The sequence below is a fragment of the Armigeres subalbatus genome, chromosome 2 (assembly GCF_024139115.2).
Source record: "Armigeres subalbatus isolate Guangzhou_Male chromosome 2, GZ_Asu_2, whole genome shotgun sequence".
Classification (NCBI taxonomy): domain Eukaryota; kingdom Metazoa; phylum Arthropoda; class Insecta; order Diptera; family Culicidae; genus Armigeres; species Armigeres subalbatus.
Genome location: NC_085140.1, coordinates 404,160,326 through 404,176,733, shown reverse-complemented (window position 1 = coordinate 404,176,733; position 16,408 = coordinate 404,160,326). Strand labels below are relative to the sequence as shown.

Here is a 16,408-nt window from a genome sequence, read left to right as displayed (position 1 = left end):
TGTGGAACAAGTAACACACTTGTCTTACACAACTTCGATAATATGCTTGAACTGGTTCATCGGTCAAGATTCTTAAGAGTTTATCTCAACTACATATCGTCAGATCTTTGTCTTCCATGTTATACTCCCCCTCGAGTTGACTTCACCAATGACAGTTTCTCAATTGAATACGATCTGTCCATGAAACATGCTATTCAAGGAATAGGGTAAGGGCTGTATTTTGGACCGGGCTCTTATTTTGGACCACCTACCTGAATTTTGTATTTATATCACACAAAACCAAATAAAACATGCAATATTTAAATTTTATTGGAAAAAGAAACTATCCTTAAGGTATTTCCTACACTTGTTTCTTATAAAATATTGCATTTATTAAGAATATTTTCACGTATTTACCCATGCCGGCTGGATTAGACCAAAACTAAGACGACATTGTAAATTTGAAGTCAACTTTCAAAAGCTGTAAGTTTATTTGTACATAGATTTAAAACATGTGAATGATGTTGTTGACTTATTAAAACCTAATTGAAGCAGTTTCATATCTCGAGCGAAACATTGTAAGTTTAAAAACAGTATTCTGAGGCATGTCCAAAATTGGTTCATTTTCATTGAACCGAACATATTTTCGACATATCTTCTTTTTAAGTTCTAGATCTCTTAAACTTTTGTTTTTACCAACCATTTGTTTCTCTAATATCAAACCATTCATAAATTACTGTTCATACCACATTTATAAATTAACGTTCATTGATGTAAGCCCTAGAAAAATGTCTATTAACCAAACATGTAACTGTTTTTATTATTTCCATAAGAAAATACTGCCCATGATCGCATATCAGTCCCACCTTTGCTGTAATTCCTATCCAGACAAATATGCGATTGTGGGCAGAATAGTTGAGAAAGCTCTACGACAAGAACCAATCTTTGCTAGAGCTCTCCGTCCGTGCTGTTTGCCAATGCAACAGAGTTCCGCGTTCTACGATTATGTTTTGTTTTGAAAAAGAATGTGCAAGAAGCAAGGAACAACCGGGCAACCCACTACTATCAATGGCGCAAATGGAACAGATCTAACAAACTACATAAAAAATATGCAGGGTAGGAGTGACCCGGTGCATACATCACGGCCATGGGCCACAGTTTGTTTTGTTTGATGATGCTGTACCAAGTGGTACTGAAATTGATATTAGTTTCAATACCCTAGATATTGTTCTAAGCTTTAAATGCTTATAAAAATGTATTGCTTAACAAGGACTTTCAGGATGAAAACGCCGAAAATGCTGGAGATCACTAATTTAATCCAATAGTAACATAATTTTGCAAGCAATACAAAATTACTCGAGTGGTCCAAAATATGTTCAATAGGTGGTCCAAAATAAAAACAGGTGGTCCAAAATTAAATCTTACATATCTTCAGAATTTACGATAGTTTGGTTCTTTCGGTGGGATTTACAACTTTTTTACCTACAAATCCTACCTAGCATTCACCACTTTTTAGTTGCATAGGGAATTGATCAAGCATTATTACAAAATCTAACTTTTATTCGACAAAATTGTTCGGCCATCTCCTAAAGTGGTCCAAAATACCTCCCTTACCCTACCAGATCACCTTCGAAATCTTTCTATTCCCTCCATTTTTTCTGAAAAATATGAACATGTCAATTGCAACAACAGATATTTCACTGATGGTTCTCGCATTAACGGATCCACTGGCTTCGGTGTTTTCAATGTAACTTCAACCACCTTCCGAAAACTTCAGGAACCGTGTTCGGTTTATGTTGCTGAGCTGGCAGCAATTAACTTCGCTTTGGGGATAATTTCCAATCAGCCCGTAGACCATTATTTCATCTTCTCGGATAGTCTTAGTTCTATCGAGGCACTCCGGTCGATGAAACCTGTTAAGCACGCATCTTACTTTCTTACAAGCATAAGAGAGCAGATGTGTGTTTTGGTCGAAAGATCATTCAAGATTACCTTTGTTTGGGTCCCATCTCACTGCTCAATCTACGGCAATGAGAAGGCAGACTCGCTGGCAAAGGTGGGCGCACAGGAAGGTGAGGTTTATGATAGACAATTCTCGAGCAACGAGTTTTTCCCATTAGTCCGTCAGAGTACTCTTCAAAGTTGGCAAAGAAATTGGACACACAACGAACTTGGACGGTGGCTATTTTCTATAGTTCCAAAAGTTTCTGGGCGAGCGTGGTTCAGAGGTGAGGACTTAAGTCGAGGCTTCATTCGCGTGATGTCGATACTTATGTCTAATCACTATTCACTAAACGCACATCTGGACAGAATAAACCTTGTCGATAGCAACTTATGTAGGTGCGGAGCCGGTTATGATGACATCGATCACGTAGTTTGGTTCTGCTCGGAAAACGACGTCTCCAGAGAGCAATTATTGGATACCCTAGTGGCCCGAGGTAAACAACCCTTCCAGGAGATAAGAGGTGTTTTGGGGGATCGTGATGTGGTCTATATGCAAGCCATTTATAGTTTTCTTTGTTCCTCTGACATAAAAGTCTAAGACTTTTGTTTTTTTTCTTTTCTTCAAAGTTTTTTTGTTTGTTTTGTCTCTGTCTGTCTGTCCCGTAGAGCGCCGTAGCTCTGGCCGTCCGGAAGATGCTCCCATTCGAACCATTCTTCGAGCACGACGACACACCACATCGTCCCCGACGCCAAATGACCGGATGAGCTGCTGAAATTCCTTGATTATGATGATTCCCTGATTCCCGAATCCTAATCCCCGTCCATCCTTAAACATTGTAAACATAACCTCGAGTCACCACGAGTACGTTGGCTTATTTCCCTCTCTTACTAATTTAATAATAAGATTATGTCGAGTGTACATATCTCAAAGAAACGTGGCTCCGTAAAGTGTTATACACGCCTGAGCCTACCAAATAAACGAAATTGAAAAAAAAGGTTATATTATTGATTGACATCAGAAACTTTTCGAAATCTTAACAATTGAAAATACCAATGAATAATAAAAGTACTACCTACCGTCTAAAGGCGGTCTTGGGCGTTAAAGGGTTAAGAAATAGAAATTTACCATGAAAATCGAAAAAATATGCCGATCAACAAATCAAGGTAGAAGCAACAAATTTCTCAAAATAATGCAAAATTTGAAAGAACACGAAAGAGTTATCTAAAATAAGAAAAAATGTGAAGATTGCAATTTGAACATTTGATTTGAAAAAATGTTTTTTTCATTAGTGGAAAATACAAACTAGGAAACGATGATTGAAATGTTTTCCTCAAAAGAATTATTGAAAAAAGATCTAATTTTTAATCTAACCAATTAAAATGGAGTAAATTTTCCAATATTTTGGCCTTTGTCCGAAATTCATCATGGGCCGCTCGTTTCAAGTCTTGATTGGCAATCAGTCTTCGAGAACCCACCAGAAGAAAACAGGGGTGACATTGCGCACCACGACTCGAAACGAGCAAACCATGCAAGCTGTCATACAAATGAGCTGTCGAAAGGAGATGCGCAATTAGGCCCCAGGTGTGCTCAAGGGTTGGTACTGATGGTTGCACTCTTCTTGGCTCTTCTTCGTCGGCATGGACGAGGCGTTTCGATTCATGCATCCACATCTTAATATACGCTAAAGAGATAATTTTGATCGTCGTCGGAGCCACAACTGGACGGACATGGATTAAGGCACAATTTTCCGTTAGCGTCATCTCTCATTTGGCCGCATCGGTAGAGTTCACCTTGACTGCCATCAAGTGTGTCCGTGAGTATGTCGTAGGAGACACCAAATGTCCGACCCGGGCATCAAATTGGGGTACTCCTTATCTTCAACCGCAACGTCGTTAGAGTGTTTGGTGTCTCTATATGTAGACCACTAGACCAGGGTCTAACCTCCCTTTCCCACTTCCGTAGGGTTAAGGTCAGCTGAAGATCATAGGCACCCTCTCCTTGCTGAACGGGATCGGATCCTGTGTACGATGGCCGGCGTCCGTCTCCCCCAGTGGCTTGGGACCAATAATGGTAAGGAATGAGGAGCTGATATTCCTTTTAGGCCACCCTAGATAGCTTAATAGCGCTCAACGTGTTTGAGGGTGAGGCAATCCAATGGCACTTAGAAGGTTGGTGGTCGCACTTTTGTATGGCAGAACAGAAACCACGAACACAGTTTTACGGATGGGTTTTTAAAGTTTGTTTTAAAGTTTCAAGCAGTGAAGTTAGAACTAGTCCCAACATCATCATACTCACCGACTCATCCAGTGTCATCTCCACGCTGCTTAGCGAACAGCCTAAGCACTCCTGGATCTCGCTAATCAGTCCCAGTATTTGACGTTTGCCAGAATCCCAGGGCACTGCGGTCCTTATAGCCCTAATCCCTTTCCACAAGGATGGGTCTTATATCGCTTCATTCAATCGTTTTCCCTAGTTTTTTCAGGGTTGTAAGTCCTCCTCCCCCAGTGACCTGGTTACACAGACACTCGAACCCGGGTTGTATGTCCTTTCCCAGCTGCACCACGCGAAGCATCCATATGTTCATCTTTTGTCCACCGGCAAATTTTCTCAAACATTGAAACTCGAGAAAAATAATTTTCAAGCATATTACTTGTTCAAAGAAAGTTATTTATAGCAGCGTTCTGATGCTCTAAAGGAGTGATAATCCTACCTTCAGTTTAAGCTGGCGTTCTAGTTAGCGCTATTACGGAAATGTATCGCTCTAAAAGTTTTATTTTTCTTGGCAGGATTAACGAATCGCTGCAATGTGTGTAAAGCTCGGAATCCCATTTCTGGCAGCAACGACTAACCTCAATCAAGAATTAAAAACCGCCATAGTTTACCGCAATATCTTTCAAGTCAATTAGTGAGAAACTGAGACTGATTCCGTTCACGCCACTGACGGCCAAGACATGAACGACATTAGCCGTTTTTTCCTGATTAGATTTAGGGCACTTTTCATAAACAGAAATATCATAGACGAAGAAACTTCAAACTAATCTAATCTAATCTAATCTTTCGCTCTCAATCGAATAAATGCATGTTTTGAAAGGAAGCGTGATTTATTCTTACGCCTTATTCTGAGAAATAATCTCAATTGCCTTATATCGGGCTATTACGTGATCTAAAGTAAGGAGTAATTTGTTTATCGAATCTGGCGGATTGAAGGCGAAATTTAATCGGCCAAATGTGATCTTTTGAAGAAGCAGTCGTCTACTCTCTCATTTTATTCAAAACAAATACGTACTAGGAAAGTAGGAATCTACTTTCTCGCATAATTTTTGGCGAATGTATTGTAATGAAAAAAAATCTTTTGAAAGGATTATTTATCTGCTCATTTGTTGTATTCTGAAAAAAAAAATGCGTTTTTTAAATAAATAACCATTTTTTAATTTGCCTTATTCCAGGCAAATGCGTTCTTTTCAGAAGAAATCATTTTTTCTTCCCCCGTATTCTGGCGAAACGTTTTCTTTTGAAGAAAGAATCGCCTTCTCATCTCCCTCTTTCCGGGCGAATGCGTGCTTTTAGAAACGAAGTCATTTACTCTTTTGCTTCATTCCCGAAATTGGGTGCTTTAAAAGAAGGAATCATCTACTGATATACAGAGGTTGGACAGAATAATCGAGGCAGGAATTTTTTTTAAATTTCAAATGACCATCACTCTGACAAATATCAACCGATTTTAACCTGTCATAAGACGAGTTTAAACAATCCCATTGAATTCCACCACTTAATTGTATCCTGACAGATAGTATTTCGACCTCAACAGTAAGGTCTTGATTTTGACTCGACAGAAGTAATCACTATTTCTTAGAATATTAGTAATAGTATCTAGGTACTTATCAGTTATCAACTGTATTTCTACGTATTTGTATGCGCTTAATGCTTAGGTATAGAGTAGAAATGTTAAATAAGGCCGGGGTTTATCAAATTAATTGTCCTTGATAAAGTATATGTAGGTCAACAAGATCGTTAGATGTAAGGTTCAAAGAACATATTGCAGAAGTAAGTAAGGCTAAGAGGAAACTGATTTCTTAAATTATGAGTTTGATGTCGTAAGGTAGCTGAACATGTATATCCTGAAAATACATTCAATTACGACATCAAACTCATTAAAATTTTAAGAAATGTCTCTTTCCGTGGAAACTTGATGTTGCTGAGAGCTTGGAAATCTACCTTACAGGTACAAACGCGGTTGTTGAATAAAGATCAAGGAAATGGTAGCTCCTGGCCTTCAAGTTTATACATTCCTGCATTAAGCGCATCAAAGCGAAGTAGAAATAAGCACCGTAGTAAGATAAGTACTAGATAAATTATTATACTCTACGCATAGTATAAATAGTGTATGCGATCATTTTCTTCAAGTCGAGTCAAGTACAAGACACTGAAGACGGCCTTACTGTTGAGGTCGAAATACGTATCTGTCAGGATACAATTAAGTGGTGGAATTCAATGGGATTGTTTAAACTCGTCTTATGACAGGTGAAAACATTCCACTAAAAAGCTCAAAATAATTTTCTTATCAACCGATTTTAAGTCTGCCAGGGTTCGACGGAAAAATTCATCTAGTTTTGACAAACAGGAAAAAAATTGAGGGCCACAAAAAAATTAAGAAAAATTTGACGATTTTCAAAACATTCTTAAACAAATCCAAGGAGTTTGTTTTTTAAATTTTTATTTTAATATTTATTTTTTATTATCCTTACTCAGCCTTTCGGAGACCAGTAGCACATAATTTTCATTAAATTTTTGTAGTGGCCCAATTTTTTTTTGTAAAGTTCTGTTGAACTTCCATCGGATTTTTTTTTCGTGGAATTCTTTCAAATTATCAAAATTCTGTCTCAGTTCAAGGATTGCTTTTATCAGAATCAATGACACAAAAAACACTTTTCGAGAGTGAACAAACTCGGTAAAGTGAATTTCTCGAAATAATTCGTGTACAGTCAAACCTCCATGAGTCGATGTTCTGTAGCTCGATATCGACTCATGAAAGCAAATTATGCTATATTATAAAATGTTTTCTGGGCTACTATGATGGTCTTTCAAACAACTTCCTAAGGAATTTCCATTAGTCGATGGTCTCTTCAATATCGTCTCATGGAGGTTTGGCTGTATTCAATAACTACTACTACTACTACTACTACTACTACTACTACTACTACTACTTCTTACTACTAGTTATGTCCCCAACTGATACAAACTTCTTTCAATAATTAATTATTCAATTTATCAGTTTTGCTTATCAGCATATTGGATTGATTGGATGAAGAACGAAGCATTTGTGCCACGCGTTTCGTTTATGGTTAAAATCGTCATATAATATATCTGACAGTTTGAAGAATTTGAGTCATGGCTATTATTGTTATTTTATTGTTATTTTGTACACTGAATAATAACTTCTTGTCATGTTATAGTACATGCACAGCTAGTATTGAAAAGCATTCTGGAAATGTCAGTTATATTCCCGAGCATTTTCTTGTCAATATTTATATTTGCTATTAAATAGCAAATATAAATATTGACAAGAAAATGCTCGGGAAATTTTCAACTTGAAACGGCTACGCAGTTGAAATAACAATAGAGAGTCGATACTTCGATAGTATTCATATTTGCAGCATATCATAAATATGACACAAATATCCGAAAGGCCAAGCCCACCGTGCATGATTGAAATTGCAATCAGATTATTTGATAATGGAGAAAGGAAGAAAGAAGAAAAAAGAAGAGAAATGAAGGAAGAAATATTAAAGAAGAAAGAAGGAAGAGGGTATAATTGAAGAAGGAGGAAGAAATAAGGAAGAATGACGGAGAAAAAAGGAAAAAGGAAGGAGAAAGACGAATGAAAAAGAAGGAAGAAGAAAAAAGGAAAAAAGCAGAAGGAAAGAAATATGGAAGAATAAAGACGGAAGAAGGAAGCAGGAAAAGGGATGAAGAAAGAAAAAACAAAAGGAAGAAATAAAAAGGAAGAAGAAAAAATAATGATAAAGAAAGGAAAATGGAGGAAGACAGATAATAGAAAAAATAAGAAAGACGAAAGAAGGTAGAAGGATAAACGAATAAGGAAGAAGAAAGAAATAGGAAGGAAGAAGGAAAGAAGAAGAACGAAGGGAGAAGTGAAGAAAAGAAAATATCAAAGATGAAAAAATATAGTAGGTAGAATGGAAAAAGGAAGGAAGATGACAATGGATCGATCGCCGCGATTTTATGTTTCGTTTGCTAATCGATTGGTTTTCGGCGAGAAATAAAACAAATGTTTGCCAGATTGTCCGGACGTTTCGGTCGATTCACTGGCCTTCGACCATCTTCTGCGGACTAATCTTCCTGCCGCTTCCTTACTCTAAGACTGAGTAGTAGTAATGGCCGTCTTAGAGTAAGGAAGTGGCAGGAAGATTAGTCCGCAGAAGATGATCAAAAGCCAGTGAATCGACCTAAACATCCGGACAATCTGGCAAACATTTGTTTAATTTCTCGCCGAAAACCAATCGATTAGCAAACGAAACAAAAAGGAAAAAGAAAGGAGGAAGAAGTAAGGAGAAAGAAGCATGGAAAAAATGGGAAAAAATGAAGAAGAAAGAAGACAGTAGTATGAAGAAAAAAACCCAGATTAATCCACCTACCGTTGGTGGTGGCTTTATCGCATTCAGTTAAGACACCAACTTATATGGTTCGATGTACGATGTTCAATTTTTTTTATAACTATTAAAGTAATAACCGATCATTATCAAATTCAACAAAGCTTTGTCCTAACTATAAAGTCCTAACTAACAAAGCTTTTCCCTAACGAATAAAACTTGTTGCGAAAAAAATCGGTTAAGGATTACTATACGAAAAGTTGTCTAATGTTTTTTTAGATTTTGTGCACACACATGCACACATACATACACACGGACAGACAGACATGTGCTTAGTTCGCCGAGCTGAGTCGATTGGTATATAACACTATGGCTTTCAGAGACTTTATAAAAAGTTTTTTTTTTCGGAGTGAAATGACAGCCTTTTGGTACAACTTCCAGTGCTGCAAAGTGTCACCGTACAAGTCATGCAAAGCCTGCCAATAACAAAATCCAGGTCCCGTGTCAAGTACTCAATTGTGATGCTCAATGTGGATCTCACATGCTTGGTGTAACGATCACCATGAAAGTGACATTTTAGCAACTAGCGCTGGGTCACTCACCATGTCTTCACTTCTTCTGCCTGTGATCACCAGCATGAATGATAGGAAAACTTTTGTGAGGTTGTGGTTGTCATATCCATGTCATCTTGACTATCGTGATGATCACTTGACCTATGCGGTGTTTGGTTCAAAATCAACGCTCGTCAGCAATGGAATAATCCACATAGCGGAAATTAATGGATTTTTGCTGTAATAAAAATGCATGAAGCCAAAATAGAACTTTAGGGAACATTTAAGTGCTCTTATTGTTTATGTTGACTTTTTGATCAATATTTTAAGAGGATCTGTAAAAAGAAAAGTACGTATATAGTTTTTCCAAATTTGATCCAGACTGTATTTTGAAAATTTTATTGATTTTTTCAAATGGATACAATAAAAAAACGACGCATCCTACAAAATGTTGTTTGGGTGACTATCGCAAAATCAGTATAAGTTTCTAATAAAGATATTGGAAACAATTCAAATTGAGCCCTACACTGAAAAAAATCAGTTTGAAAAAATTAAAACTCGATTTGCGAAAAAACGCCCTTTTTGATTTGAATTATATTGTGTCTCAAGATAAGTGATTATGTTCACTACCGATCGTCCATACATCGCAAGCTTGACACTTTTAAGGGAAAAAAGTTTTTTTAACATTTTATTTTCTTGTCGGAATTGATTTTTTTTCAGTGTCAAGGAGTGTCAGAGGATTTAACATATAAATATATTAAAATATTCCTGTGCAGTCAAGCAGAGTACAATGTTTAGGTCGTAACTGGTCGCAACGGATGAAAATACACTGAAAATAATTCCGACAAGAAAAAGTTTTTGTTAAAAAAATTTTGTTTTCCTTCAAAGTGCCCAGCTTGCGATGTATGGACGGTAGGTGGGGAACATAATCACCTATCGTGAGACACAATTTCATTCAAATCAAAAAGCGGTTTTTTTCACAAATCAATACTGATTTTTTTCAGTGTAGTGCTCAATTTGAATTGTTTCCAATATCTTTATCAGAAAGTTTGACTGATTTTGCGATAGTCACCCATACAACACTTTTTTGTAGCATGCGTTGTTTTTCGATTATATCCATTTGAAAAATTCAGCAAATCAAAATTTGGCCCTTTTCAAAAGATAGTCTAGATTGAATTTGGAAAAACTTAGTTAAGGGCCATTCACAAATTACATAACGCTTTATGGAAGATTTCTGTCCGAGCGTTACGGCCCATACAAAGTTTAGAACGTATACAAAATACATTACGAGAGGGTGAGCGGGGGCTGAAAATGGTCCATTTTAGTGTTATGTAATGTGTGAATGAACCCAATTTAACTATTGATTTATCAATTTAAAACGACGTCAGCCCAATCAAACGACACAAAATCAATCAATAACGGTGCTCACCTGCACCTTTGACAGCTGACCGACCTGATGCTCTTCATGGCTCTCAGCTTGTGATTGCCAATCTGGGTGTCACGCTTACCTAAGGTACTCGCGTGTCAGCTTCTACATGTCACGATGCGCTTGCAGTGATTGTCAGTAAAGAACATCGTTTGAAAGCGTGGTGGTTTTGTTTTCATATCTGATCATCTGGTGATGGTCACGACATTTTGCAAGACTGACAACTTCGTTGTACGAGAAAGGCAAAAAGAAGGAAAAAAGAAGAAGCAAGGAGAAGAAAGAAGGGTGATGCATGAAAGAAGGAAGCCTTTTTTGACCGTTTGTCGCTTTATCCTTTTGGCTTTCCACTTTTTCACTTGTCATAAGACGAGTTTGTACAATCCCATTGAATTCCACCACTTATTTGTATCTTGACAGATACGTATTTCGACCTCAACAGTAAGGCCGTCTTCACCGTCTCGTACTCAGCAACTCGGCCATACGAAAACCTTTTTTTTTCGTTAAATATCTTGGCTGTGCATGCTGCACATGTTTTTAAATGGACAAATTGATATGAAATTTGCGAAAAGGAATCCATGTGTCTTGGAGGGACTCGAACCCTCAACCTCCTACTCTCTAGGTAGGCGTGATAACACCCCTACACAACAAGACCACTTAAAGGTCACGTTTGCGGAAAACCCATCAGAATCCGAGTACCAACCTCCATCGCGGTTAGTTCTTTTTTGCAAATTGAATATCTTTCGGAAGTTTAATTTGTACAATCTTCACATGTGCTTTACTGTTGTATATTCACAGGTGTGGACCGCCTATCCGATTAATTTTTTTTCAACTTGTATACAAGTGATGAAGAGTTTTGTGCCTTTCTTTATTGTGGTTTGCTGTTTATTGTGAGTGATTTCTGCAAACCCTGATAATGACTGAATCAGCATCAGCAGTCAATACTTTGAAAGGCTTTTAAAAGCGTGGATATAATATTTGAACACATATACGCATAAAATCATGAACATCAACTTAATTCGTTGAGATATGTCTATTGGTCTGGCTCCGAGTTATATGTGATCTTGGTTTAACGCTGGAGTTGTTAACTTTTCGTTCATATGCTGTTTTTACAACGCCTTTGCTATTTAATCAATTTTAAACAATTGATGATATTATCTGACGAAGTATTTCAATTGCACTCAGTATAAAATATCATAGTATAAAAATTAAGCTTATTTAACTACCCTTACTTTGATTCCGAATAATATCTAGCTTTAGAATGTTTTGGTACATTGAGTGGCGCCCGAGAATATGAGAACATTCAATCTGTATGCGAGTAACACACACTCTGTACTGAAATTTTTGTAACATATAAAAGATTTGGTCGCATTTGGTGCAACAAAGCCAGAATTAATCCATATTTAACGTGGTTATTCAACAAATACTTTGAAACAATGTTGTATTTAAACAGTCTGTAAAAATATGTTCATTTTCAAAATGAGTAAATAATCAGGTACTCCGATTGTTATTTTTTGTTTAATTACTCTAGTATACAGCCCTTGAGGCAATAATATAAGAACAGTAGAGGAGCTCCAATTATTTGGACTCACGATGAATACAAATTTTTCGTATAAAACACAACTCAGCCAGCAGTCTTCCCCACACCATTAGTATACCATAACCATACCATTTCCTTATTTCTGTTTCCTTTTTTTTCAGCCTCGCGTATTCGATATGAGATCACGAGCGGTAACATAGGCGGTGCCTTCGCGGTGAAGAACATGACGGGTGCCATCTACGTCGCTGGTGCCCTGGATTACGAGACAAGAAAGCGAGTAAGTATGGTCGTTAATGTGATCTTTCCATCTGATACTAATTTTAGAACCGACAGCAGTAGTAGATGAAATTGTTCCGGATTTAAGAATATGATAATGGCTAAATAAAGGGGACATCTCTTTTGACTGAAGCAAATGTAATCGTTGTGTATTGCTTGCCAGAAATGTGCTCTTTGAATTTTTGCTTAATGTTCTCAATACATTTTTAAGAAAATGTTACGTTTCGAATAATAAGACATTTTCGTACATACGTTTACTGCCGCTAACGGCAAGTCAGACTTATCTGGATATGGCATCCATATACAGATAAGTCTGACCTGCGGTTAGCGGCAGTTTATGTATTTAGATATTTATGACAAGCAAGTAGTGCAAGAGCTTCTGTACCAAGAATCAAGTATCAAGCGTCTCCATAATCAACTACTATTTCACTGAATGTGGAGATCTTGGGCGAGATCCATCCGTTTGCTACAAAAATTGTCAGCTAGGTATTCTCTATCAAACAAATAAAAGGAAAAAATAATATAAATACGCTGATAGCGGTTTGTCGACGACCTAACAAACCGATGGCAAGCAGTCCTCCACACATTCGACCATGTGTTTTATAATATCATTGAAAGCTACATTTACTAACACCATTTTCGCCTACGAAAACTCTCCTTCTCTGCACGCTGCTGCATAAAACAGTACGAACTCCGCCTAGCCGCGTCCGATAACTTGAAGGAAAACTACACCACCGTGGTCATCCACGTCAAGGACGTCAACGATAATCCACCTGTTTTCGGGCGGCCTACCTACCAGGCCCAGATCACCGAAGAGGACGACCGAAACCTACCGAAGCGTATTCTGCAGGTCCATTAGATTTGCTTTATTAACACAATTCGACCCTTTTTTTTCGCACGCATGTCTTCTTTTACGTTTGATGATATATTTGTGTTGTTCCCAGCTTGATTGTCTTTATCCATCCCCTACAACCTTTCCCTACAGTTGGATTATTGCGGGTCTTTTTGAATTATTTGAACAAATTCTCGGGTAATAAATATTCTCTCGATGCGATAACCATATAAAGCCCAATTCAAGTTCGGTAAGTATTCATGCATACAAAGTCCTCTTCATACCAGAAGCCCGCATGTATTGTCGTAATCGTACCTTTCTGTTTCCCATTTTGTCGAAAATGATGGATTATCCCTTGGATGTGATCGTATATGAGGAAATAATCCCACCCAACGACACGTGTAAATGATTGGAATGTACACATTGGATGGCCGTTCAATCATCCACTTATTTCCAGTAAAAGGCATTCGAACCGGAACTGTACACGACTGGATGTATATTTATTATGATGAACACAGCAGCACAACATTTAGCCACAAAAAAACTAGGGATTTCATTTGACTGTATATTTAAGACTCTGAACTGGGAGTGCTTTGCGCACTTAACCATTTGCATCAGATACTCGCGTAGTTAAAATTGTATTTTAGTTTTTTCCTCGTAAAATTTGGAGCCTGAATCGCGCAAAAAAAAACACAATCACGCATAATTAGAATGCAGTTGATTATACATCAATTATCTCATCGTAGAAATAATGCTTCAAAGAAGTACATCATCTCGGATTCATTAGTGGATCACGACTTTTCGCTTCAAAGGAATCCACTGGGGTAATGCAAATGACCAGACCACGTCTGATTGCCCCTCTTGATGTCGGACAAACACTATTAATCGCATTATCACTTTCTTCTCTTCCACAAACATCGACCATCCAACAACACACATCCATCCTCCAACGACCGCGCAGTACAACCTCACGCTGGTGGCTTCCGATAGCTTGAACGAGGGAAAAACGATTATCGTAATCAACGTCAAGGACGTGAACGATATGCCACCGGTTTTCCCGCAGCAGCTGTACGAACGCACCATGGACGAGGAACTGGACGTCCCGTTTCGCATCATGCAGGTCTGGTCCGCCGGTGCTGGTGATGGGCTACTTTTCTGCTAATCCTCCCAACCCAACTGTGTTGGGGCTGCTCTTTTCGGTGGATTAACTTCCCTTCCGTGCTCGCAAATCGGATTGCTAAGCTACTAATACATGTACTTTCGCTGGCTGTCGTAGTGGTGGTGGTGGTTCTTTATCGATGTATCTTCGTTGCTAACTCAAACTCGTCACTAACATCTGCACCTCGGGGTGGTCACGGAGTGGGCCGTATTTCGCACTGGACTGTCGTGTTTAACCCTGGTTAATTTGCTCCAATGTTCTCTTCCGTGTATTCGAGTGCGTTGAATTGTAATTCGTGCACCAGAGGCAATTAACATTTCATGTTGTACAAAACACATCGCTCTGTATTAGCAGGGCAATAATCAGCGATTATCGTTAGAATATGGTGGGGATCCGATTGAGCACGGTATTCCCCCTTGGACGGACGTGCCTGCCATGGACTAGGCAACCAATCAACTCGAAGCTAATGAACAATTTACGCGTTTATACCGTCTCTAGCACTTAGTAGATTAATTAATTATAAGTAAGTAGGTTCCATCACCATAGTACTGCCAAACTGACGGCAACACAACAGATGGAAGCTTGCCCCACATTGAGCGCGCGTTGTGAAACATACTGAATATTGAATCTGATAATAAATAACATTATATCATATTACCTGGAGTTATAGATTTGGCATTTTTGGGAAATCTAAGCAACTAAAATCAATACCATTAAAAATCCAAATTCTAAGTTTCATGCAACAGTATGTTTTATTCAAGAAGTGAATTAAGAATTTAAATCAATATAAGTTCGAATAGAACTTTTTTTTTATTTATGAGGGAAATAAGATTTTTTCTTTTTTTGGAAAACAAGTTTAATTTTGATAGCGGACTGTCTCAATCAAACACTGCATAAAAAGGAAATATAAATCCAGATGGCAAAATACAATGGGCAACTACCTTCAATCGTTAAACTACAATTTGATGCAGAGGTGCAAAAAACGGAATTTAAATAATCAGAACGAACTTAAAATTATAGATGTCAAGAGAAAGGGAATCATCCTTGTATTGAGCTGTATGCCAGCCTGCCTTTCGTCCAAGCCATCAATAAGAAAACGAGTTGTCAGGAATTGTTATCCAAGCCAATGCAGCAAGAAATCTTGGTCATTTTTCGGAAGACTCGTTATTTCAAAGCTTCTACTTATGTTTCATTGTATTTCAGGGTCTCCAGTAAGACAGGAACACCGTCTTCGACCAAAGGTCGTACAGACTGAACACTAGACAACGGACACATAACACCCAGTGGACCGGAGGAGAATTTTTCGATCATGAAAAGTTTTCTTTTTACCGGGGCGGGAATCGAACCCACGCTCCATAACCCATGCGTCTAGACGATTGACGTCGCTAACCGCACGGCCACGAAGCCCACAATAGAATACTAAGTTGAAAAAACGGCGTTGTAGTCTTGGATAATCAAAACAAATGTTTTAGATTTTTACCGACGTTTCGACTCTATTTCGAGTCTTCTTCAAGGGTAGAGTTCTACAAAATAGTTTGCCGTAAAATTTTTCATATTCTGTTGATGTCAATCCTTAAATTGTACATCGGATGTTGAACTAAGTGAAACGAAGCAATTTATGTAAAACTAAATTTCACTTAGTCGCATGATTCTCACTAAACTTATATCTTCCCCGAAGGCGGTAACGGTTAGTTACATAAGTAAAAAAAATGATTGAGGAAAAATGATGTATAAGATTTGATCCGACAGCCAGATTCCATTTGATGTCCTCTTCCGCTTTCAGCACTAGATCACATTTCTTCCATTTCTTCTGTCATGTTTCATAAAACTGACACGGAAATACCAAATTAGTAATCACAACACTTATTTTTTCCCAATATTTCACATGGAAAACTCAAATGTCACCAGAAAAAAAAAACAGCCACCAATAAATAGACATTTGTGCTGTCAAAACGCTGGGTTGGGGGTTAAACGGCCTTAGTAGCATCCTGTTTTGGACTCCGTCGCGATTTTTCATAACTCATTTCTTACACGGGGTTGTAGAATAAAAAGTCGAGGGTCAAACCACAGACAAACAGGCGTGGTCGGTATT

At 37.9% G+C, this 16,408-nt stretch overlaps 1 protein-coding gene across 1 annotated transcript in view; it reads left to right on the top strand.

Moving 5' to 3' along the window:
- Positions 1–16,408, top strand: part of LOC134213332 (neural-cadherin) — a 98,232-nt gene that overhangs the window by 33,859 nt on the left and 47,965 nt on the right. Inside the window, exons 3-4 of the mRNA XM_062692316.1 lie at positions 12,211–12,326; positions 13,011–13,175. Of these exons, the coding sequence (XP_062548300.1) occupies positions 12,211–12,326; positions 13,011–13,175 (281 nt within the window). The remainder of the gene's footprint in view (positions 1–12,210; positions 12,327–13,010; positions 13,176–16,408) is intronic.